We start from the raw sequence: 26,057 nt of genomic DNA on the forward strand, positions 1-26,057 counted from the left end.
GGCGTGTGACCAGGATGGGGGTGTGACCGGGGTGGGGGTGGGGGCAGGGTGTGAGCAGGGTGGGCGTGTGACCAGGATGGGGGTGTGACCAGGGTGGGGGTGTGACCAGGGTGGGGTGGGGGTGTGACCAGGCTGGGGGTGTGGGCAGGATGGGGGTGTGACCAGGTTGGGGTGGGGGTGTGGGCAGGGTGGGGGTGTGACCAGGGTGGGGGTGTGGGCATGCTGGGGGTGTGGGCAGGGTGGGGGTGTGACCAGGGTGGGGTGGGGGTGTGGGCAGGGTGGGGGTGTGGACAGGGTGGGCGTGTGACCAGGGTGGGGGTGTGACCAGGGTGGGGGTGTGAGCAGGGTGGGGGTGTGAGCAGGATGGGGGTGTGACCAGGGTGGGGTGGGGGTGTGGGCAGGGTGAGGGTGTGAGCAGGGTGGGGGTGTGAGCAGGATGGGGGTGTGACCAGGGTGGGTTGGGCTTGAGACAAGGGTGGGGGTGTGAGCAGGGTGGGGTGTGAGCAGGGTGGTTGTGTGAGCAGGGTGGTGTGTGAGCAGGGTGGGGTGTGAGCAGAGTGGGGTGTGGGCAGGATGGGGGTGTGACCAGGGTGGGCGTGTGACCAGGGTGGGGTGGGGGTGTGACCAGGGTGGGGTGGGGTGTGAGCAGGGTGGGGGTGTGACCAGGGTGGGGGGTGAGCAGGGTGGGGTGGGGTGTGAGCAGGGTGGGGGTGTGAGCAGGGTGGGGTGTGAGCAGGGTGGGGGTGTTAGCGGGGTATGGTGTTAGCAGGGTGGGGTGTGAGCAGGGTGGGGGTGTTAGCGGGGTATGGTGGGAGCAGGGTGGGGTGTGAGCAGGGTGGGGTGTGAGCAGGGTGGGGGTGTTAGCGGGGTGGGGGTGTGACCAGGGTGGGGTGTGAGCAGGGTGGGGTGTTAGCGGGGTGGGAGTGTTAGCGGGGTGGGAGTGTGAGCAGGGTGGGGTGTTAGCGGGGTGGGGGTGTGCGCAGGGTGGGGGTGTGCGCAGGGTGGGGTGTTAGCGGGGTGGGGGTGTTAGCAGGGTGGGGGGGTGTTAGCGGGGTGGGAGTGTTAGCGGGGTCGGGGTGTGAGCAGGGTGGGGTGTTAGCGGGGTGGGGGTGTGAGCAGGGTGGGGGTGTGAGCAGACAGACTAATGACTGTGTAGCAGCAGGATGTGAGGACAGACAGACAGACAGACAGACAGACAGACAGACAGACAGACAGACAGACAGACAGACAGACAGACAGACAGACAGAGAGTTGTCTCAGATGATGGGCAGACAGACAGACAGACAGACAGACAGTTGGCTCAGATGATGGGCAGACAGACAGACAGACAGTTGGCTCAGATGATGGGCAGACAGACAGTTGGCTCAGATGATGGACAGACAGACAGTTGGCTCAGATGATGGGCAGACAGTTGGCTCAGATGATGGACAGACAGACAGGCAGACAGTTGGCTCAGATGATGGGCAGACAGACAGTTGGCTCAGATGATGGGCAGACAGACAGACAGAGGCTGACTCAGTAACTAGTCCAGTTAACCCTCTGTTGGCAGCAACTTTGAAAATGATCTCCATCTTCCCAGCTAATGCGTTCTGTCTGAATGAAGTGTTGTTCTGTTTCCCCTCTGAGTGGCCCTTCAGTTGACACAGATTCATGTTGCATCTTGTGTTTAGCCAGAGGCATCAGGTTCTAGTAGCGTGCTCCCACATGATGCTTTTCTTCTGTTGTTATGAGTCATGCTGTCTCTCTAGCTGTTGTGTTTCAAGGGGCCCCTCATGTTGGGTTGTTGTTGGGTTGTGTTGCAGACAGTATTTAGCTACAGTCTCATGTTGTCTATCTGTATGTTGTGTTTCAGGGGGCCCTTGTCTGGCTGCGGGACAAAGATCAGCTCCTTCCTGCTACTGTCAGCTCCTGTTACCACGATGACGGATCCCTGGTCCTCACCACCAACTATGAGAAGGTAAGAGGGACAAACTACCTAAACTACCTAATGGGACAAACTAAACTACCTACTGGGACAAACCAAACGACCTAAACTAATTACTGAGACAAACCGAACGAGCTAAACTACCTATTGGCACAAACCAAACGATCTAAATTACCTACTGGGACAAATCAAACGACCTAAACTACCTACTGGGACAAATCAAACGACCTAAACTATCTACTGGGACCATCCAAACGACCATAACTACCTACTGGGACCATCCACTGTCTGAGCGAAATTAATGTTTTCTTAGACAAATTATGCTGAATGAAAGTAAAGTGTGGCTATTTTTTGTTTATTTATTTAATCTTTATTTTACTAGGCAAGTCAGTTAAGAACAAATTCTTATTTACAATGACGGCCCTAATCCGGACGACGCTGGGCCAATTATGTGCTGTCCTATGGCACTCCCAATCACGACCAGTTTGTGATACAGCCTGGAATCGAACCAGGGTCTGTAGTGATGCCTCTAGCAATGAGATGCAGTGCCTTAGACTGCTGAGGCAAACAAGCCAAACCCTCTACCTCTAGGGCCAAGTGTGTCAAGCTAATTTTACCCTGGGGTCCGCATTCAGCCTTCAACGAGGTCCGGAGAGCCGCACTGAAAACATGTTGCTCAACTTCAAAATAGGGCTGTAACGGTCATGGAATTTTGGTAAATTGGCCAAATTACCGCGGTCACCGTAATAACACCCCTGACTGCATAGAAATAGAATGACTAGATTGGGGTCCCCATTCAACTCATTAATATGTATAACTGTATATAACTGTCTTAATGTTGCTGGACCCACTAATGGGGATCCATAATAAACCCCAGGAAGAGTAGCTGCTGCCTTGGCAGGAACTAATGGGGATCCATAATAAACCCCAGGAAGAGTAGCTGCTGCCTTGGCAGGAACTAATGGGGATCCATAATAAACCCCAGGAAGAGTAGGTGCTGCCTTGGCAGGAACTAATGGGGATCCATAATAAACCCCAGGAAGAGTAGTTGCTGCCTTGGCAGGAACTAATGTGGATCCATAATAAACCCCAGGAAGAGTAGCTGCTGCCTTGGCAGGAACTAATGGGGATCCATAATAAACCCCAGGAAGAGTAGCTGCTGCCTTGGCAGGAACTAATGGGGATCCATAATAAACCCCAGAAAGAGTAGCTGCTGCCTTGACAGGAACTAATGGGGATCCATAATAAACCCCAGGAAGAGTAGCTGCTGCCTTGGCAGGAACTAATGGGGATCCATAATAAACCCCAGAAAGAGTAGCTGCTGCCTTGACAGGAACTAATGGGCATCCATAATAAACCCCAGGAAGAGTAGCTGCTGCCTTGGCAGGATCTAATGGGGATCCATAATAAACCCCAGGAAGAGTAGCTGCTGCCTTGGCAGGAACTAATGGGGATCCATAATAAACCCCAGGAAGAGTAGCTGCTGTCTTGGCAGGAACTGGATCCATAATAAACCCCAGGAAGAGTAGCTGCTGCCTTGGCAGGAACTAATGGGGATCCATAATAAATCCCAGGAAGAGTAGTTGCTGCCTTGGCAGGAACTAATGTGGATCCATAATAAACCCCAGGAAGAGTAGTTGCTGCCTTGGCAGGAACTAATGGGGATCCATATTAAACACAAGGAAGAGTAGTTGCTGCCTTGGCAGGAACTAATGGGGATACAAATAAAATAGAAATGATGGTGTAATGGGTGGACTGGCTTCTTAACCCACAAAGTCATGAACCAACCCCATTTACAAAACTCTAACTTTATCCCTAACCTTATGCCTAACCTAACCTTAAATTAAGACCCAAAAAACTGTGGAATCTGGCTTTGTGGCTGTAGAATCTGACTTTGTGGCTGTAGAATCTGACTTTGTGGCTGTAGAATCTGACTTTGTGGCTGTAGAATCTGACTTTGTGGCTGTAGAATCTGACTTTGTGGCTGTAGAATCTGACTTTGTGGCTGTAGAATCTGACTTTGTGGCTGTAGAATCTGACTTTGTGGCTGTAGATCTACCTCATCCCCATATTGTTTGATTTACTTTGCTGCTCTTTTGCACACCAGTATATCTACTTGCACATCATCATCTGCTCATTTATCACTCCAGTGTTAATCTGCTTAATTGTAATTCTTCGCTACTATGGCCTATTTATTGCCTGTCATTGACTTTGTCATTGACTTGTTTGTTGTGTTATTGGCTTGTTTATTGATTACTCCACGTGTCTGTGTCACACTGCTTTGTTTTATCTTGGCCAGGTCGCAGTTGGAAATGAGAAAGTGTTGTGTTATTGGCTTGTTTATTGATTATTCCATGTGTAATCTGTGTTGTCTGTTCACACTGCTTTGTTTTATATTGGCCAGGTTGCAGTTGTAAATGAGAACTTGTTCTCAACTAGCCTACCTGGTTAAATAAAGGTGTTCTCAACTAGCCTACCTGGTTAAATAAAGGTGTTCTCAACTAGCCTACCTGGTTAAATAAAGGTGTTCTCAACTAGCCTACCTAGTTAAATAAAGGTGTTCTCAACTAGCCTACCTGGTTAAATAAAGGTGTTCTCAACTAGCCTACCTGGTTAAATAAAGGTGTTCTCAACTAGCCACCTGGTTAAATAAAGGTGTTCTCAACTAGCCTACCTGGTTAAATAAAGGTGTTCTCAACTAGCCTACCTGGTTAAATAAAGGTGTTCTCAACTAGCCTACCTGGTTAAATAAAGGTGTTCTCAACTAGCCTACCTGGTTAAATAAAGGTGTTCTCAACTAGCCTACCTGGTTAAATAAAGGTGTTCTCAACTAGCCTACCTGGTTAAATAAAGGTGTTCTCAACTAGCCTACCTGATTAAATAAAGGTGTTCTCAACTAGCCTACCTGGTTAAATAAAGGTGTTCTCAACTAGCCTACCTGGTTAAATAAAGGTGTTCTCAACTAGCCTACCTGGTTAAATAAAGGTGTTCTCAACTAGCCTACCTGGTTAAATAAAGGTGTTCTCAACTAGCCTACCTGGTTAAATAAAGGTGTTCTCAACTAGCCTACCTGGTTAAATAAAGGTGTTCTCAACTAGCCTACCTGGTTAAATAAAGGTGTTCTCAACTAGCCTACCTGGTTAAATAAAGGTGTTCGCAACTGGCCTACCTGGTTAAATAAAGGTGTTCTCCACTAGCCTACCTGGTTAAATAAAGGTGTTCTCAACTAGCCTACCTGGTTAAATAAAGGTGTTCTCAACTAGCCTACCTGGTTAAATAAAGGTGTTCTCAACTAGCCTACCTGGTTAAATAAAGGTGTTCTCCACTAGCCTACCTGGTTAAATAAAGGTGTTCTCAACTAGCCTACCTGGTTAAATAAAGGTGTTCTCAACTAGCCTACCTGGTTAAATAAAGGTGTTCTCCACTAGCCTACCTGGTTAAATAAAGGTGTTCTCAACTAGCCTACCTGGTTAAATAAAGGTGTTCTCCACTAGCCTACCTGGTTAAATAAAGGTGTTCTCAACTAGCCTACCTGGTTAAATAAAGGTGTTCTCAACTAGCCTCCCTGGTTAAATAAAGGTGTTCTCCACTAGCCTACCTGGTTAAATAAAGGTGTTCTCAACTAGCCTACCTGGTTAAATAAAGGTGTTCTCAACTAGCCTACCTGGTTAAATAAAGGTGTTCTCAACTAGCCTACCTGGTTAAATAAAGGTGTTCTCAACTAGCCTACCTGGTTAAATAAAGGTGTTCTCAACTAGCCTACCTGGTTAAATAAAGGTGTTCGCAACTAGCCTACCTGGTTAAATAAAGGTGTTCTCAACTAGCCTACCTGGTTAAATAAAGGTGTTCTCAACTAGCCTACCTGGTTAAATAAAGGTGTTCTCAACTAGCCTACCTGGTTAAATAAAGGTGTTCTCAACTAGCCTACCTGGTTAAATAAAGGTGTTCTGAACTGGCCTACCTGGTTAAATAAAGGTGTTCTGAACTGGCCTACCTGGTTAAATAAAGGTGTTCTCAACTAGCCTACCTGGTTAAATAAAGGTGTTCGCAACTAGCCTACCTGGTTAAATAAAGGTGTTCTCAACTAGCCTACCTGGTTAAATAAAGGTGTTCTGAACTGGCCTACCTGGTTAAATAAAGGTGTTCTCAACTAGCCTACCTGGTTAAATAAAGGTGTTCGCAACTAGCCTACCTGGTTAAATAAAGGTGTTCTCAACTAGCCTACCTGGTTAAATAAAGGTGTTCTCAACTAGCCTACCTGGTTAAATAAAGGTGTTCTCAACTAGCCTACCTGGTTAAATAAAGGTGTTCTCAACTAGCCTACCTGGTTAAATAAAGGTGTTCTGAACTGGCCTACCTGGTTAAATAAAGGTGTTCTCAACTAGCCTACCTGGTTAAATAAAGGTGTTCTCAACTAGCCTACCTGGTTAAATAAAGGTGTTCGCAACTAGCCTACCTGGTTAAATAAAGGTGTTCTCAACTAGCCTACCTGGTTAAATAAAGGTGTTCTCAACTAGCCTACCTGGTTAAATAAAGGTGTTCTCAACTAGCCTACCTGGTTAGATAAAGGTGTTCTCAACTAGCCTACCTGGTTAAATAAAGGTGTTCTCAACTAGCCTACCTGGTTAAATAAAGGTGTTCTCAACTAGCCTACCTGGTTAAATAAAGGTGTTCTCAACTAGCCTACCTGGTTAAATAAAGGTGTTCTCAACTAGCCTACCTGGTTAAATAAAGGTGTTCTCAACTAGCCTACCTGGTTAAATAAAGGTGTTCTGAACTGGCCTACCTGGTTAAATAAAGGTGTTCTCAACTAGCCTACCTGGTTAAATAAAGGTGTTCTCAACTAGCCTACCTGGTTAAATAAAGGTGAAATATATATATTTTTTTTATTAAAATCTGTTCAGGTCTGGTCTGGCCTGGATTGATCTGTTCAGGTCTGGTCTGGCCTGGATTGATCTGTTCAGGTCTGGTCTGGCCTGGATTGATCTGTTCAGGTCTGGTCTGGCCTGGATTGATCTGTTCAGGTCTGGTCTGGCCTGGATTGATCTGTTCAGGTCTGGTCTGGCCTGGATTGATCTGTTCAGGTCTGGTCTGGCCTGGATTGATCTGTTCAGGTCTGGTCTGGCCTGGATTGATCTGTTCAGGTCTGGTCTGGCCTGGATTGATCTGTTCAGGTCTGGTCTGGCCTGGATTGATCTGTTCAGGTCTGGTCTGGCCTGGATTGATCTGTTCAGGTCTGGTCTGGCCTGGATTGATCTGTTCAGGTCTGGTCTGGCCTGGATTGATCTGTTCAGGTCTGGTCTGGCCTGGATTGATCTGTTCAGGTCTGGTCTGGCCTGGATTGATCTGTTCAGGTCTGGTCTGGCCTAGATTGATCTTTTCAGGTCTGGTCTGGCCTGGATTGATCTTTTCAGGTCTGGTCTGGCCTGGATTGATCTGTTCAGGTTTGGTCTGGCCTGGATTGATCTGTTCAGGTCTGGTCTGGTTTGATCTGTTCAAGTCTGGTCTGGTTTGGTCCGGTCTAGTTTGATCTGTTCAGGTCTGGTCTGGTTTGATCTGTTCAGGTCCGGTCTGGTTTGGTCTGGCCTGGATTGATCTTTTCAGGTCCGGTCTGGTTTGGTCTGGCCTGGATTGATCTGTTCAGGTCTGGTCTGGTTTGATCTGTTCATGTCTGGTCTGGTTTGGTCCGGTCTAGTTTGATCTGTTCAGGTCTGGTCTGGTTTGATCTGTTCAGGTCCGGTCTGGTTTGGTCCGGTCTAGTTTGATCTGTTCAGGTCTGGTCTGGTTTGATCTGTTCAGGTCTGGTCTGGTTTGATCTGTTCAGGTCTGGTCTGGATTGATCTGTTCAGGTCTGGTCTGGTTTGATCTGTTCAGGTCTGGTTTGATCTGTTCAGGTCTGGTCTGGATTGATCTGTTCAGGTCTGGTCTGGATTGATCTGTTCAGGTCTGGTCTGGATTGATCTGTTCAGGTCTGGTGTGGTTTGGTCCGGTCTGGTTTGATCTGTTCAGGTCTGGTCCGGTCTGGTATGGTTTGGTCTAGTTTGGTCTGGTTTGGTCTGGTCTGGTTTGGTCTAGTTTGGTCTGGTCTGGTCAGGTTTGTTCTATTCTGTTCTGGTCTGGTCTTGGACTGATGTTGTATCAGGTGCTGGCTGTCCTGTATGTCGTTCCTTGTTCCTAGACAGTACATTCTAATCCAAAGGCCCTAGGTTACCCCCAGAGCCCAAAAGTACATTACATCTGCCCTGTCCCCATTCATAGGCTCTGTCACTCAGCTGTCCTCCTCACCCGTACCCCAGGCTTCGTGCTATTTATGGAGGCCTCTGCTGTGCGTTCTGAGGCTGGATCTAAATGTGGACAACATGTGTGTTCTAGTGGCAGCTAGCTCTGTTGAAGTTTCTTCACAAGGTCACAGCTCAACTCTCAGCATGGCTGGAGTCATTCATCTTTACATTATCTCTCCACCAGGCTGGGAATACACAGCCGTTCTCACTGAAGACATGATAATGATTTTATACAGGGTCAGTGTGCAGTGAGATGTACTGTAAATCTGAGGAGTCCAAGAGAACGCCCTGTGGAGAAACATGTTTTAGTCTCTGCTCTGTATACATCTCTCATGACAGAGACCGTTGTTTTCTCATGTCCAGAAAGAATGCTGACATAGCCTATATTTCTCTGTGTGTATATAGGAGAGTCACCTTCCCAATTTCAATAAGCATTTCCTCTACGGCTGGCCATGCTTTCCACTTGGCTACCCCTACCACGGTCAACTGCCCGGCACCCTCCACAGCAACCCGCCAAAGCCCCCACCATTTCGCCTTTACCCAAATCCAGATAGCTGATGTTCTGAAAGAGCTGCAAAATCTGGACCCCTACAAATCAGCCAGGCTAGACAATCTGGACCCTCTCTTTCTAAAATTATCTGCCGAAATTGTTGCAACCCCTATTACTAGCCTGTTCAACCTTTCTTTCGTATCGTCTGAGATTCCCAAAGATTGGAAAGCTGCCGCGGTCATCCCCCTCTTCAAAGGGGGTGACACTCTAGACCCAAACTGCTACAGACCTATATCTATCCTACCCTGTCTTTCTAAGGTCTTCGAAAGCCAAGTTAACAAACAGATTACTGACCATATCGAATCCCACCGTACCTTCTCCGCTATGCAATCTGGTTTCAGAGCTGGTCATGGGTGCACCTCAGCCACGCTCAAGGTTCTAAACGACATCATAAACGCCATAGATAAGAGACATTACTGTGCAGCCGTTTTCATGGACCTGGCCAAGGCTTTCGACTCTGTCAATCACCACATTCTTATCGGCAGACTCGACAGCCTTGGTTTCTCAAATGATTCCCTCGCCTGGTTTACCAACTACTTCTCTGATACAGTTCAGTGTGTCAAATCGGACGGACTGTTGTCCGGACCTCTGACAGTCTCTATGGGTGTGCCACAGGGTTCAATTCTCGGGCCGACTCTCTTTTCTGTATACATCAATGATGTTGCTCTTGCTGCTGGTGATTCTCTGATCCACCTCTACGCAGACGACACCATTCTGTATACTTCTGGCTCCTCCTTGGACACTGTGTTAACTAACCTCCAGACGAGCTTCAATGCCATATAACTCTCCTTCCGTGGCCTTCAACTGCTCTTAAACACTAGTAAAACTAAATGCACGCTATTCAACCAATCAATGCCCGCTGCTGCTCGCCCGTCCAGCATCACTGCTCTGGACGGCTCTGACTTAGAATACGTGGACAACTACAAATTCCTGGGTGTCTGGTTAGACTGTAAACTCTCCTTCCAGACTCACATTAAGCATCTCCAATCCAAAATGAAATCTAGAATCGGCTTCCTATATCGCAACAAAGCATCCTTCACTCATGCTGCCAAACATACCCTCGTAAAACTGACCATCCTACCGATCCTCTACTTCGGTGATGTCATCTATAAAATAGCTTCCAACACTCTACTCAACAAAAACTCAATGAATACACAGTGCCATCCGTTTTGTCACCAAAGCCCCATACACTACCCACCATTGCGACCTGTACAGTTTACTTGTTCAACGCTCTAACCACCTGATAACATTGCACCACACGAGGAGCCTGCCTGTTACGGCATCGGCGTTCATAATCGGTCGACCTCTAAATGTTAGACATAAGTACAACTAAGAATATTTCTTCATACATTTGAAACAAGTACTAGTTGTGGCCGCAACCGGACTAGCTTGTGAACAACTTCTGGAGGAATGCATTGCTTGACTGTCGTGAAAGTGAACGCAGCCCACAAACTGCAGCTCCCCAAACGTTCTGGAGTTGGAGTTTGTTGAGCAGAGGCCGTGTATGACTTGGTTCTAGAAAGCTGTGTCCATCATAACGTTCAATAATCAATTCGTTTCATTAATTATTGCACCATGTGATCAATTATCAGCTCTAAACATGGATTTTTCTTCTTTATGCTGCCTGCAGCGTGATCTATTTCCCCTGGTGCACATGATAGACAGTTGGTGGAGCAGGAGCATGTGGAGTCACTGAGACAGAGGAGCTCGTATTAGTCCTGCTGTAGAATTCATTGCGGTCAGCAGGTCAAACAAATGATTAAAAACACTCTGAAAAAACGAATTATGACTCTCGAGCCAGTAAAAAGAGTCGTTCAGCTAGGCCTGGTCAAGATGAGTACTACAGTAATACTGGGATATGATGAGTACTACAGTAATACTGGGATATGATGAGTACTACAGTAATAATGGGATATGATGAGTACCACAGTCATACTGGGATATGATGAGTACCACAGTAATGATATGATGAGTACCACAGTAATGATATGATGAGTACCACAGTAATGATATGATGAGTACCACAGTAATGATATGATGAGTACTACAGTAATACTGGGATATGATGAGTGCTACAGTCATACTGGGATATGATGAGTACTACAGTCATACTGGGATATGATGAGTACCACAATAATACTGGGATATGATGAGTGCCACAGTAATGATATGATGAGTACCACAGTAATACTGAGATATGATGAGTACTACAGTAATACTGGAATATGATGAGTGCCACAGTAATGATATGATGAGTACCACAGTAATACTGGGATATGATGAGTACTACAGTAATACTGGGATATGATGAGTACCACAGTAATACTGGGATATGATGAGTACTACAGTAATCCTGGGATATGATGAGTACCACAGTAATGATATGATGAGTACCACAGTAATGATATGATGAGTACCACAATAATGATATGATGAGTACCACAGTAATGATTTGATGAGTACCACAGTAATGATATGATGAGTACCACAATAATGATATGATGAGTACCACAGTAATGATATGATGAGTACCACAGTAATGATATGATGAGTGCTACAGTAATACTGGGATATGATGAGTACTACAGTCATACTGGGATATGATGAGTACCACAATAATACTGGGATATGATGAGTGCCACAGTAATTATATGATGAGTACCACAATAATACTGGGATATGATGAGTACCACAGTAATACTGGGATATGATGAGTGCTACAGTAATGATATGATGAGTACCACAGTAATACTGGGATATGATGAGTACTACAGTAATACTGGGATATGATGAGTACCACAGTAATGATGGGATATGATGAGTACTACAGTAATGATATGATGAGTACTACAGTAATACTGGGATATGGTCAGTACCACAGTAATGCCTCAGAGACAGGATTTATTGGAGATTCCCTCCTGCCCCACGACTCTGCTCCAGAGATTACAGCTGTGCAACTACTGTGTTTCCCAGAGGGCCCTAGTGTGGCTTCTACTGTAATCTAACGTACTGTTCGTCACTACTGTAGTCTAGAGTACTGTTCATTACTACTGTAATCTAGCATACTGTTCATCACTACTGTACTCTAGCGTACTGTTCATCACTACTGTAATCTAGTCTACTGTTCATCACTACTGTAATCTAGTGTACTGTTCATCACTACTGTAATCTAGTCTACTGTTTGTCACTACTGTAATCTATCGTACTGTTCATCACTACTGTAATCTAGTCTACTGTTCGTCACTACTGTAATCTAGCGTGCTGTTCGTCACTACTGTAGTCTAGTCTACTGTCCGTAACTACTGTAATCTAGCGTAGTGTTCATCACTGCTGTAATCTAGTCTACTGTTCGTCACTACTATAGTCTAGCGTACTGTTCGTCACTACTGTAATCTAGCGTACTGTTCGTCACTACTGTAATCTAGCGTGCTGTTCGTCACTACTGTAATCTAGCGTACTGTTCGTCACTGCTGTAATCTAGCGTACTGTTCATCACTGCTGTAATCTAGTCTACTGTTCGTCACTACTGTAGTCTAGCGTACTGTTCATCACTACTGTAATCTAGTCTACTGTTCGTCATTACTGTAGTCTAGTGTACGGTTAATCCCTGTTGGTTCTACTAGCTTCGCTACTGTTTTATTTAACCAGCAGGAAGTGTTATTGAGGTCAGAAAACATTTTTTTCTAGGGCAGACCTAATACTGTTTTCTTTGTACTGTCCCAGGGGGACTCGTTGTGAACCTCAGCTCCCTCTTGGCTGCCATCCAACTCTACTCACATGTACACCTCTAGGCATGTTTCCATGGAGACGACAGGGGGAGTCGCTGATCAGACCCATGTTAATTAGTGACAATAGAACGGTTAATCTATTCTATTCCAGAGATTGCGTCGGCTTTGTGCATTGGCTGCTGGGACTTCCTTCTTTCTCTCTGTGAGTCTTCCTCTTCCTGTTTTCCTTGTGCATCCTGGGAGATACCAAGTTACAGCCCAGAGGATCCTGGAGAGTGGATATGAACATATGTTTCTCCCTGTCAGGGGTTTTACCTGATGGCCTGGTGTTCAACAGAGATCAAAATATAGATGTGAATTAGGGTTAGTTTACAGACTGACAGGGTGAAGGTTAGGGTTATAGATGTGAGTTAGTGTGAATTAGAGTAGGGTTAACTCACAGGCTAACAAGCTACAGGGTGAAGGTTAGGGTTATAGAGGTGAGTTAGTGTGAATTAGAGTAGGGTTAACTCACAGGCTAACAGGCTACAGGGTGATGGTTAGGGTTATAGATGTGAGTTAGTGTGAATTAGAGTAGGGTTAGCTCACAGGCTAACAGGCAACAGGGTGAAGGTTAGGGTTATAGATGTGAGTTAGTGTGAATTAGAGTAGGGTTAGCTTACAGGCTAACAGGCTACAGGGTGAAGGTTAGGGTTATAGATGTGAGTTAGTGTGAATTAGAGTAGGGTTAGCTCACAGGCTAACAGGCTACAGGGTGAAGGTTAGGGTTATAGATGTGAGTTAGTGTGAATTAGAGTAGGGTAAGCTCACTGGCTAACAGGCAACAGGGTGAAGGTTAGGGTTATAGATGTGAGTTAGTGTGAATTAGAGTAGGGTTAGCTCACAGGCTAACAGGCTACAGGGTGAAGGTTAGGGTTATAGATGTGAGTTAGTGTGAATTAGAGTAGGGTTAGCTCACAGGCTAACAGGCTACAGGGTGATGGTTAGGGTTATAGATGTGAGTTAGTGTGACTTAGAGTAGGGTTAGCTCACAGGCTAACAGGCAACAGGGTGAAGATTAGGGTTATAGATGTGAGTTAGTGTGACTTAGAGTAGGGTTAGCTCACAGGCTACAGGGTGAAGGTTAGGGTTATAGATGTGAGTTAGTGTGAATTAGGGTAGGGTTAGCTCACAGGCTAACAGGCTACAGGGTGAAGGTTAGGGTTATAGATGTGAGTTAGTGTGAATTAGAGTAGGGTTAGCTCACAGGCTAACAGGCTACAGGGTGAAGGTTAGGGTTATAGATGTGAGTTAGTGTGACTTAGAGTAGGGTTAGCTCACAGGCTACAGGGTGAAGGTTAGGGTTATAGATGTGAGTTAGTGTGAATTAGGGTAGGGTTAGCTCACAGGCTAACAGGCTACAGGGTGAAGGTTAGGGTTATAGATGTGAGTTAGTGTGAATTAGAGTAGGGTTAGCTCACAGGCTAACAGGCTACAGGGTGAAGGTTAGGGTTATAAATGTGAGTTAGTGTGAATTAGAGTAGGGTTAGCTCACAGGCTAACAGGCTACAGGGTGAAGGTTAGGGTTATAGATGCGAGTTAGAGTAGGGTTAGCTCACAGGCTAACAGGCTACAGGATGAAGGTTAGTGTTATAGATGTGAGTTAGTGTGAATTAGAGTAGGGTGAGCTCACAGGCTAACAGGCTACAGGGTGATGGTTAGGGTTATAGATGTGAGTTAGTGTGACTTAGAGTAGGGTTAGCTCACAGGCTAACAGGCAACAGGGTGAAGGTTAGGGTTATAGATGTGAGTTAGTGTGACTTAGAGTAGGGTTAGCTCACAGGCTACAGGGTGAAGGTTAGGGTTATAGATGTGAGTTAGTGTGAATTAGGGTAGGGTTAGCTCACAGGCTAACAGGCTACAGGGTGAAGGTTAGGGTTATAGATGTGAGTTAGTGTGAATTAGAGTAGGGTTAGCTCACAGGCTAACAGGCTACAGGGTGAAGGTTAGGGTTATAAATGTGAGTTAGTGTGAATTAGAGTAGGGTTAGCTCACAGGCTAACAGGCTACAGGGTGAAGGTTAGGGTTATAGATGTGAGTTAGAGTAGGGTTAGCTCACAGGCTAACAGGCTACAGGGTGAAGGTTAGTGTTATAGATGTGAGTTAGTGTGAATTAGAGTAGGGTGAGCTCACAGGCTAACAGACTACAGGGTGAAGGTTAGGGTTATAGATGTGAGTTAGTGTGAATTATAGTAGGGTTAGCTCACAGGCTAACAGGCTACAGGGTGAAGGTTAGGGTTATAAATGGGAGTTAGTGTGAATTAGAGTTAGCTCACAGGCTAACAGGCCACAGGGTGAGGGTTAGGGTTATAGATGTCAGAGGTGTGAATCTATTACAGTTAACACTGATTTCTGGGGTTAAAGGTCAGGGCTGGAGGTTGGCCTGTTAGCTCTGTAGCGTATTAGCTAACCTTAACTCCTTTAGGCCTTTTAGCTCTGCAGCGTGTTAGCTAACCTTAACTCCTTTAGGCCTATTAGCCCTGTAGCGTGTTAGCTAAGCCTTACTCCTTTAGGCCTATTAGCCCTGTAGCGTATTAGCTAACCATAACTCCTTTTGGCCTGTTAGCCCTGTAGTGTGTTAGCTAACCATAACTCCTTTAGGCCTATTAGCCCTGTAGCATGTTAGCTAACCATAACTCCTTTAGGCCTGTTAGCCCTGTAGCGTGTTAGCTAGCCATAACTCCTGTAGGCCTGTTAGCGTGTTAGCTAACCATAACTCCTTTAGACCTGTTAGCCCTGTAGCGTGTTAGCTAACCATAACTCCTTTAGGCCTGTTAGCCCTGTAGCGTGTTAGCTAACCATAACTCCTTTAGGCCTGTTAGCCCTGTAGCGTGTTAGCTAACCATACCTCCTTTAGGGCTGTTAGCCCTGTAGTGTGTTAGCTAACCATAACTCCTGTAGGCCTTTTAGCTAACCATTACTCCTTTAGGCCTTAGCATGTTAACTAATCCTAACCATTTTTCAGTCCCAACCTGACAGGGTGGAACCACAGCAGGGCGTTCTCTTTCTCACAACATCTCTGGACATGCACTCAAATCCAGCTGTTATGACAGAAGTACTTGGATAACAGATCACACATATCCATGTCAGGCAGAATGAATGATGTGGTTTGGCCTCAGAAACATACAGATGATCTAAGATCTTCATTTGATCACCCAGATGCAGTAGTATATTTGTAGTATATTTGAGGTTTAAAAGGGCTTATGAAGTTTTTTAATTCCACTTTTTCCCTGAAGAAAAATGTATCAACCTTTAGAAAAATGTCCAGAAAATTATAATCCACATAATCATTTCTTGTTGCTGCAAGATTATTTTCCTGCTGTAGCAAATTGGCTCAGATTAAGATCCGACATCTGTAGGTGGAGCCTGTATGCAGATAGTCCTCTGACATCATATGCTCTAAGAATGTCAGAATGTTGTGAGGTCATCGGGGGTTGTGCTTTGTCTCTCTCTATCTCAATTATCCTGATCAGGAATCACATGAAGGTTTCAGTAATATGACAGGCTCCGTCTACAGTAGATTGCCTTTCCACTGTAACCAGAACCATCCTGGCAGTCTAGCTCTGTCCACTGTAACCAGTCTAGCTCTGTCCACTGTAACCAGTCTAGCTCTGTCCACTGTAACCAGTCTAGCTCTGTCCACTGTAACCAGTCTAGCTCTGTCCACTGTAACCAGTCTAGCTCTGTCCACTGTAACCAGTCTAGCTCTGTCCACTGTAACCAGTCTAGCTCTGTCCACTGTAACCAGTCTAGCTCTGTCCACTGTAACCAGTCTAGCTCTGTCCACTGTAACCTAGCTCTGTCCACTGTAACCAGTCTAGCTCTGTCCACTGTAACCAGTCTAGCTCTGTCCACTGTAACCAGTCTAGCTCTGTCCACTGTAACCAGTCTAGCTCTGTCCACTGTAACCAGTCTAGCTCTGTCCTCTGTAACCTAGCTCTGTCCACTGTAACCAGTCTAGCTCTGTCCACTGTAACCAGTCTAGCTCTGTCCACTGTAACCAGTCTAGCTCTGTCCACTGTAACCAGTCTAGCTCTGTCCACTGTAACCAGCCTAGCTCTGTCCACTGTAACCAGCCTAGCTCTGTCCACTGTAACCAGCCTAGCTCTGTCCACTGTAACCAGTCTAGCTCTGTCCACTGTAACCAGTCTAGCTCTGTCCACTGTAACCAGCCTAGCTCTGTCCACTGTAACCAGTCCACTGTAATCTAGCTCTGTCCACTGTAACCAGTCTAGCTCTGTCCACTGTAACCAGTCTAGCTCTGTCTACTGTAACCAGTCTAGCTCTGTCCACTGTAACCAGCCTAGCTCTGTCCACTGTAACCAGTCTAGCTCTGTCCACTGTAACCAGTCTAGCTCTGTCCACTGTAACCAGTCTAGCTCTGTCCACTGTAACCAGTCTAGCTCTGTCCACTGTAACCAGTCTAGCTCTGTCCACTGTAACCAGTCTAGCTCTGTCCACTGTAACCAGTCTAGCTCTGTCCACTGTAACCAGTCTAGCTCTGTCCACTGTAACCAGCCTAGCTCTGTCCACTGTAACCAGTCTAGCTCTGTCCACTGTAACCTAGCTCTGTCCACTGTAACCAGTCTAGCTCTGTCCACTGTAACCAGTCTAGCTCTGTCCACTGTAACCAGTCTAGCTCTGTCCACTGTAACCAGTCTAGCTCTGTCCACTGTCTACTACACCTGTTGTGAGGTGTCCTGAAGGTCTACTACACCTGTTGTGAGGTGTCCTGAAGGTCTACTACACCTGTTGTGAGGTGTCCTGAAGGTCTACTACACCTGTTGTGAGGTGTCCTGAAGGTCTACTACACATGTTGTGAGGTGTCCTGAAGGCCTACTACACCTGTTGTGAGGTGTCCTGAAGGTCTACTACACCTGTTGTGAGGTGTCCTGAAGGCCTACTACACCTGTTGTGAGGTGTCCTGAAGGTCTACTACACCTGTTGTGAGGTGTCCTGAAGGCCTACTACACCTGTTGTGAGGTGTCCTGAAGGTCTACTACACCTGTTGTGAGGTGTCCTGAAGGCCTACTACACCTGTTGTGAGGTGTCCTGAAGGTCTACTACACCTGTTGTGAGGTGTCCTGAAGGCCTACTACACCTGTTGTGAGGTGTCCTGAAGGCCTACTACAACTGTTGTGAGGTGTCCCTAAGGCCTACTACACCTGCTGTGAGATGTCCTGAAGGTCTACTACACCTGTTGTGGGGTGTCCTGAAGGCCTACTACACCTGATGTGAGTTGTCCTACTACACCTGCTGTGAGGTGTCCTGAAGGACTACTACACCTGCTGTGAGGTGTCCTGAAGGACTACTACACCTGATGTGAGGTGTCCTGAAGGCCTACTACACCTGATGTGAGGTGTCCTGAAGGCCTACTACACCTGATGTGAGGTGTCCTGAAGGCCTACTACACCTGTTGTCAGGTGTCCTGAAGGCCTACTACACCTGCGGTGAGGTGTCCTACTACACCTGTTGTCAGGTGTCCTGAAGGCCTACTACACCTGCGGTGAGGTGTCCTGAAGGTCTACTACACCTGTTGTTGGGTGTCCTGAAGGCCTACTACACCTGTTGTGGGGTGTCCTGAAGGCCTACTACACCTGTTGTGGGGTGTCCTGAAGGCCTACTACACCTGATGTGAGGTGTCCTGAAGGTCTACTACACCTGTTGTTGGGTGTCCTGAAGGCCTACTACACCTGTTGTGGGGTGTCCTGAAGGCCTACTACACCTGCTGTGAGGTGTCCTGAAGGCATACTACACCTGATGTGAGGTGTCCTAAAGGCCTACTACACCTGTTGTGAGGTGTCCTACTACACCTGTTGTGAGGTGTCCTGAAGGCCTACTACACCTGTTGTGAGGTGTCCTGAAGGTCTACTTCACCTGTTGTGAGGTGTCCTGAAGGCCTACTACAACTGTTGTGAGGTGTCCCTAAGGCCTACTACACCTGCTGTGAGGTGTCCTGAAGGTCTACTACACCTGTTGTGAGGTGTCCTGAAGGTCTACTACACCTGTTGTGGGGTGTCCTGAAGGCCTACTACACCTGTTGTGGGATGTCCTGAAGGCCTACTACACCTGTTGTGAGGTGTCCTACTACACCTGCTGTGAGGAATCCTGAAGGCCTACTACACCTGATGTGAGGTGTCCTGAAGGCCTACTACACCTGTTGTGAGGTGTCCTGAAGGCCTACTACACCTGATGTGAGGTGTCCTGAAGGCCTACTACACCTGCTGTGAGGTGTACTGAAGGCATACTACACCTGTTGTGAGGTGTCCTGAAGGCCTACTACACCTGATGTGAGGTGTCCTAAAGGACTACTACACCTGCTGTGAGGTGTCCTGAAGGCCTACTACACCTGTTGTGAGGTGTCCTACTACACCTGCTGTGAGGTGTCCTGAAGGCCTACTACACCTGATGTGAGGTGTCCTGAAGGCCTACTACACCTGTTGTGAGGTGTCCTGAAGGCCTACTACACCTGATGTGAGGTGTCCTGAAGGCCTACTACACCTGCTGTGAGGTGTACTGAAGGCATACTACACCTGTTGTGAGGTGTCCTGAAGGCCTACTACACCTGATGTGAGGTGTCCTAAAGGACTACTACACCTGCTGTGAGGTGTCCTGAAGGCCTACTACACCTGCTGTGAGGTGTCCTGAAGGCCTACTACACCTGCTGTGAGGTGTCCTGAAGGCCTACTACACCTGATGTGAGGTGTCCTGAAGGCCTACTACACCTGCTGTGAGGTGTCCTGAAGGCCTACTACACCTGCTGTGAGGTGTCCTGAAGGCCTACTACACCTGCTGTGAGGTGTCCTGAAGGCCTACTACACCTGCTGTGAGGTGTCCTGAAGGCCTACTACACCTGATGTGAGGTGTCCTAAAGGACTACTACACCTGTTGTGAGGTGTCCTACTACACCTGCTGTGAGGTGTCCTGAAGGCCTACTACACCTGCTGTGAGGTGTCCTGAAGGTCTACTACACCTGTTGTGAGGTGTCCTGAAGGCCTACTACACCTGCTGTGAGGTGTCCTGAAGGCCTACTACACCTGCTGTGAGGTGTCCTGAAGGCATACTACACCTGTTGTGAGGTGTCCTGAAGGCCTACTACACCTGCTGTGAGGTGTCCTGAAGGCCTACTACACCTGCTGTGAGGTGTCCTGAAGGCCACTGAAGGTCTACTACACCTGTTGTGAGGTGTCCTGAAGGCCTACTACACCTGCTGTGAGGTGTCCTGAAGGCCTACTACGCCTGTTGTGAGGTGTCCTACTACACCTGCTGTGAGGTGTCCTGAAGGCCTACTACACCTGTTGTGAGGTGTCCTGAGGGCCTACTACACCTGTTGTGAGGTGTCCTGAAGGCCTACTACACCTGTTGTGAGGTGTCCTGAAGGCCTACTACACCTGATGTGAGGTGTCCTGTAGTCTTAAGTAGAGATAACTAACCAGAGGAAAGCTAACCTAAGTGAGCCTTACTGTGTGCCTATGCCTGCTGTGAAGTCAATGTCCTGTAATCTCTGTGTTTCAGGTGATGTACCTGCTGCAGTAAAACTAACTACCTGTTGTGTCTCTGTGTTTCAGGTGATGTACCTGCAGCAGTAAAACTAACTACCTGTTGTCTCTGTGTTTCAGGTGATGTACCTGCAGCAGTAAAACTAACTACCTGTTGTGTCTGTGTTTCAGATGATGTACCTGCTGCAGTAAAACTAACTACCTGTTGTGTCTCTGTGTTTCAGGTGATGTACCTGCTGCAGTAAAACTAACTACCTGTTGTGTCTCTGTGTTTCAGGTGATGTACCTGCAGCAGTAAAACTAACTACCTGTTGTGTCTCTGTGTTTCAGGTGATGTACCTGCAGCAGTAAAACTAACTACCTGTTGTCTCTGTGTTTCAGGTGATGTACCTGCAGCAGGGGGAGCTGAGCAGAGACAATGTGTTTCCTATGCACCCCACCAGTATTAATGGAGTAGAGGACATGTCTACTCTGGCAGAACTACATGAAGCTGCCATCATGTACAACCTTTACCTGCGCTACCAGAAGGACTGCATCTATGTAAGACAGTGTTATAGTCCAACCCTCCCAGACAGACATTATCTATTATCTATGTAAGATACTGTTATAGTCCAACCCTCCCAGACAGACATTATCTATGTAAGACAGTGTTATAGTCCAACCCTCCCAGACAGACATTATCTATGTAAGACAGTGTTATAGTCCAACCCTCCCAGACAGACATGATCTATTATCTATGTAAGACAGTGTTATAGTCCAACCCTCCCAGACAGACATTATCTATGTAAGACAGTGTTATAGTCCAACCCTCCCAGACAGACATGATCTATTATCTATGTAAGACAGTGTTATAGTCCATCCCTCCCAGACAGACATTATCTATGTAAGACAGTGTTATAGTCCAACCCTCCCAGACAGAAATCATCTGTGTAAGACAGTGTTATAGTCTTGTCTGCCTAACAAATCAGGGTCCGGTTTCCTGACAGTGATGGAATTTAGGCTTACGGGTGTTTAAACGTTCCCAAAAACAACAGAACATAATGTTTACTAAGTGCGTCATAGCAGCATGTGTCGATACTGATAGGATTGAAAGAAAGGCAGTGCTGCTCTAGGATCAGCTTTCTCCATTCAAATCTTACCTTAACATGAGCATTATTCCACAATACTGACTACAGATCAGCTCCTAGAGAGATATTATCAACTTGTGGTTGATGGTTTTTAATGCAGTCTTCTCTGTTTTATCCTGTGCTTGTTCAATTGCAATGACATTGGCAACTTTATATTTGTTGTTAACTTCGTTCCAAAGTTATTGGCTGGTCTACCTCCCCTTGGAGAACCGGGCCTTGGACCGTAGTAGGACTGGTCTACCTCCCCTTGGAGAACCGGGCCTTGGACCGTAGTAGGACTGCTCTACCTCCCCTTGAAAAATCATTTCAATATCCAATATCTTTTGGTTTTACATAACTGTGTTTAAATGTAACTTTCACTAGGTCGAGACTAAAGCGTCCCCCAGGTTAAGCCAGGTCAAAGTGCACAGGACAATTATCAATCAATCAATCAAATGTATTTATAAAGCCTCTTTTACATCAGCAGATGTCACAAAGTGCTTATATAGAAACCCAGCCTAAAACCCCAAACAGCAAGCAATGCAAGTGTTCATTACTGAACAGGCACACAATCATGGACATCTTCCAACAGAACGATGCTCATCCTAATCTCATCATCTAGGCTTTAAGTTGGCTACCCAAACTCCTTGCTCTGGCCAAACGCTACGCCACGCCTGTGGACTTTACTTTCTTCTCCGTAATGAGTCTGGATCTGAGTACCTCCCCAACGATTTCTAGAATGCAAACACATTCTAACCATTCTGATTAGTCCCCCCAAAAAATTATGGTTTGGGCCAGAGCCAGAACACGTAGCGTAAAGCGGCGTTTTGAACGTCTGTCATTGGTGTTGATATTGGTTAGAGGTTAGAGATGATCCACTCGCTGATGACTTTTTAAAACACCCCTCATTTTAAGGGATCGTGTCCCGTCCACGGGACTGTTGAGCTAACGTAGGCTAATGCGATTAGCATGAGGTTGTAAGTAACAATAACATTTTCCAGGACATAGACATATCTGATATTGGCAGAAAGATTAAATTATTGTTAATCTAACTGCACTGTCCAATTTACAGTAGCTATTACAGTGAAATAATACCATGCTATTGTTTGAGGAGAGTGCACAATTTTGAACATGAAAAGTTATTAATTAAAAAAATTGGCACATTTGGGCAGTCTTGATACAACATTTTGAATGGTTCATTGGATCATAAAGGTGAAATACATTTGTAAAAAATCAGTCTAAAACTTGGCACACACATATATACACATACACTGCTGCCATCTAGTGGCCACAATCTAAATATCACCTGGGCTGGAATAATACATTATGGCCTTTCTCTTGCATTTCAAAGTTGATGGTACAAAAAATCCAAAAGAACGGTTGGTTTTGTCTTTGTATTATCTTTTTCCAGATCTATTGTGTTATTTTCTCCTACATTCCTTTTACATTTCCATAAACTTTAGTGTTTCCTTTCAAATGGTACCAAGAATATGCATGTCCTTGTTTCAGGGCCTGAGCTGCAGGCAGTTAGATTTAGGAGAACGTTTAACAAAAGGGGCGGATCCTTAAGAGGTTTTAACGTCACCACAAACAACTTCAATGATGACAGTCTCAGACTGAAGTATGTCGGGGACATTGGAAGAATTCAGTTGGAGTGGTCAGTTAGGCTTTTAGTGGGCTGGCTCTATTACATTACAATCTGTTGTCATTATAAACACAATGACCCACTAACACACTTTACCCAGGCTGCTTTCCATTCAAACTGAATTATAGAACAAGCCATGATTCATTCCTATAATAATAATAGTGTAAGTGCTAACTGTACCGACTAGTTGTATATTAATGGGACTGGATCTTACATTTCAATGGAAGGGATCTGAGAACGCTGCAGTATTGATCTCAGGTATTTAATATGGGGAACAGAACAGTGGAATCTGACTCTAATCTCTCAGTGATGAGGCATTATTGAAGTTGCACTACGTTTGACCAGGGCCCACAGGGACAGAAACAGGGTTGTTTCCTATCAGGGTGGATTGTTGTCTTGTTAAGTTGATCAGGTGGTCTCCATGTCTTTCTCTATCTCTCTGTCCCCGTTCCAGCAAATTAATCAGACAATTATCTCAGCAGTGAAGAAGACTGAGCTAAAAATGTCATCCCATGCTCCCCACCAGACCAACATAGGCTCTATCCTAGCAGCGGTGAACCCCTACAAGCAGATCCCAGGTCTGTATGACCCAGCAGCAGTAGACCTGTATAGTAGACACCACCTGGGAGAGCTGCCCCCTCATATCTTCGCTGTGGCCAACGAGTGTTACCGCTGTCTCTGGAAGAGACACGACAGCCAGTGTGTTCTCATCAGGTCAGTTCACCAGGGCCTTGGGAACATAGCATTAACTAGTAGCTACTGTAGTCACACACACACACACACACACACACACACACACACACACACACACACACACACACACACACATAGTTTAATACATGGTGAACTGAACCCCATTCAGTGTATATATATATAGTAATATATAGTCATATATAGTCATATGTCATGTCTGTAGTCATATGTCATGTATATAGTCATATGTCATGTATATAGTCATATGTCATGTCTGTAGTCATATGTCATGTATATAGTCATATGTCATGTATATAGTCATATGTCATGTCTGTAGTCATATGTCATGTATATAGTCATATGTCATGTATATAGTCATATGTCATGTCTGTAGTCATATGTCATGTATATAGTCATATGTCATGTATATAGTCATATGTCATGTATATAGTCATATGTCATGTATATAGTCATATGTCATGTATATAGTCATATGTCATGTATATAGTCATATGTCATGTATATAGTGATATGTCATGTACATAGTCATATGTCATGTATATAGTGATATGTCATGTACATAGTCATATGTCATGTATATTGTCATATGTCATGTATATTGTCATATGTCATGTATATAGGCATATGTCATGTATATAGTGAAATGTCATGTCTTAAGTCATATGCCATGTCTATAGTCATATGTCATGTCTATAGTCATATGTCATGTATATAGTGATATGTCATGTATATAGTCATATGTCATGTCTATAGTCATATGTCATGTATATAGTGATATGTCATGTATATAGTCATATGTCATGTATATAGTCATATGTCATGTACACTACTGGTCAAAAGTTTTAGAATACCTGCTCATTCAAGGGTTTTTCTTTATTTTTACAATTTTCTACATTGTAACACAAATGGAATCATGTAGTAACCAAAAAAGTGTTAAACAAATCAAAATATATTTTATATTTGAGATTCTTCATGTAGCCATCCTTTTCAATTAACAGGTGTGCCTCCTTAAAAGTTAATATGTGGAATTTATTTATTCTTAATAAGTTTGAACCAATTAGTTGTGTTGTGACAAGGTAGGGGTGGTATACAGAAGATAGCCCTATTTGGTAAAATACCAAGTCCATATTATGGCAAGAACAGCTCAAATAAGCAAAGAGAAATGACAGTCCATCATTACTTTAAGACATGAAAGTCAGTCAATACGGAACATTTCAAGAACTTTGAAAGTGCAGTCACAAAAACCATCAAGTGCTATGATGAAACTGGCTCTCATGTGGACCGTCACAGGAAAGGAAGACCCAGAGTTACCTCTGCTGCAGAGGATAAGGTCATTAGAGTAACCAGCCTCAGAAATTGCAGCCCACATAAATGCTTCACAGAGTTCAAGTAACAGACACATCTCAACATCAACTGTTCAGATGAGACTGTGTGAATCATGCCTTCATGGTCGAATTGCTGCAAAGAAACCACTACTAAAGGACACCAATAAGAAGAGGATACTTGTTTGGGCCAAGAAACACAAGCAATGGACATTAGACGGGTGGAAATGTATGCTTTGGTCTGGAGTCCAAATTTGAGATTTTTGGTTCCAACCGCTGTGTCTTTGTGAGACGCGGTGTGGGTGAACGTATGATCTCTGCATGTGTGGTTCCCATCCTGAAGCACGGAGGAGGAGGTGTTATGGTGTGGGGTTGCTTTGCTGGTGACACTGTCTGTTATTTATTGTCCTTCTTAATGTGTTTGAACCGATCAGTTGTGTGCCTCCTTAAAAGTTAATGTGTGGAATTTCTTTCCTTTTTAATGTGTTTGAACCAATCAGTTTTGTTGTGACAAGGTAGGGGTGGTATATAGAAGATAGCCCTATTTGGTAAAAGACCAAGTCCATATTACAGCAAGAACAGCTCAAATAAGCAAAGAGAAACGGCAGTCCATCATTACTTTAAGACATGAAGGTCAGTGAATCCGGGAAATGTCAAGATCTTTGAAAATCTCTTCAAGTGCAGTCACAAAAACCATCAAGCGCTATGATGAAACTGGCTCTCATGAGGACCGCCACAGGAAAGGAAGACCCAGAGTTACCTCTGCTGCAGAGGGTAAATTCATTAGTTACCAGCCTTAGAAATTGCAGCCCAAATAAATGTTTCACAGAGACACCAATAAGAAGAGACTTGTTTGGGCCAAGAAACACAAGCAATGGACATTAGACCTGTGGAAATGTATATTTTGGCCTGAAGTCCAAATTTTAGGTTTTTGGTTCCAACCACCATGTCTTTGCCAAGAAGAAGAGTGATGGAGTTCTGCATCAGGTGACCTGGCCTCCACAATCCCCTGACCTCAGCCAAATTGAGATGGTTTGGGATGACTTGGACCGCATAGTTAAGGAAAAGCAGCTAACAAGTGCTCAGCATATGTGGGAACTGCTTCAAGACTGTTGGAAAAGCATTCCAGGTGAAGCTGGTTGAGAGAATGCCAAGAGTGTGCAAAGCTGTCATCAAGGCAAAGGGTGGCTATTTGAAGAATCTCAAATATAAGATAGATTTAGATTTGTTTAACACTTTTTTGGTTACT

The 26,057-nt window shown here is 45.3% G+C and overlaps 1 protein-coding gene across 1 annotated transcript in view; it reads left to right on the forward strand.

Moving 5' to 3' along the window:
- Nucleotides 1-1,832: 1,832 nt before the first annotated feature.
- Nucleotides 1,833-26,057, forward strand: part of LOC109884202 (unconventional myosin-X) — a 182,770-nt gene continuing 158,545 nt past the window's right edge. Inside the window, exons 1-3 of the mRNA XM_031802382.1 lie at nucleotides 1,833-1,957; nucleotides 20,403-20,561; nucleotides 23,299-23,486. Coding sequence (XP_031658242.1) covers nucleotides 20,406-20,561; nucleotides 23,299-23,486 — 344 coding nt within the window. The 5' untranslated portion in view covers nucleotides 1,833-1,957; nucleotides 20,403-20,405. The remainder of the gene's footprint in view (nucleotides 1,958-20,402; nucleotides 20,562-23,298; nucleotides 23,487-26,057) is intronic.

Source organism: Oncorhynchus kisutch, linkage group LG2 (assembly GCF_002021735.2).
Source record: "Oncorhynchus kisutch isolate 150728-3 linkage group LG2, Okis_V2, whole genome shotgun sequence".
Classification (NCBI taxonomy): domain Eukaryota; kingdom Metazoa; phylum Chordata; class Actinopteri; order Salmoniformes; family Salmonidae; genus Oncorhynchus; species Oncorhynchus kisutch.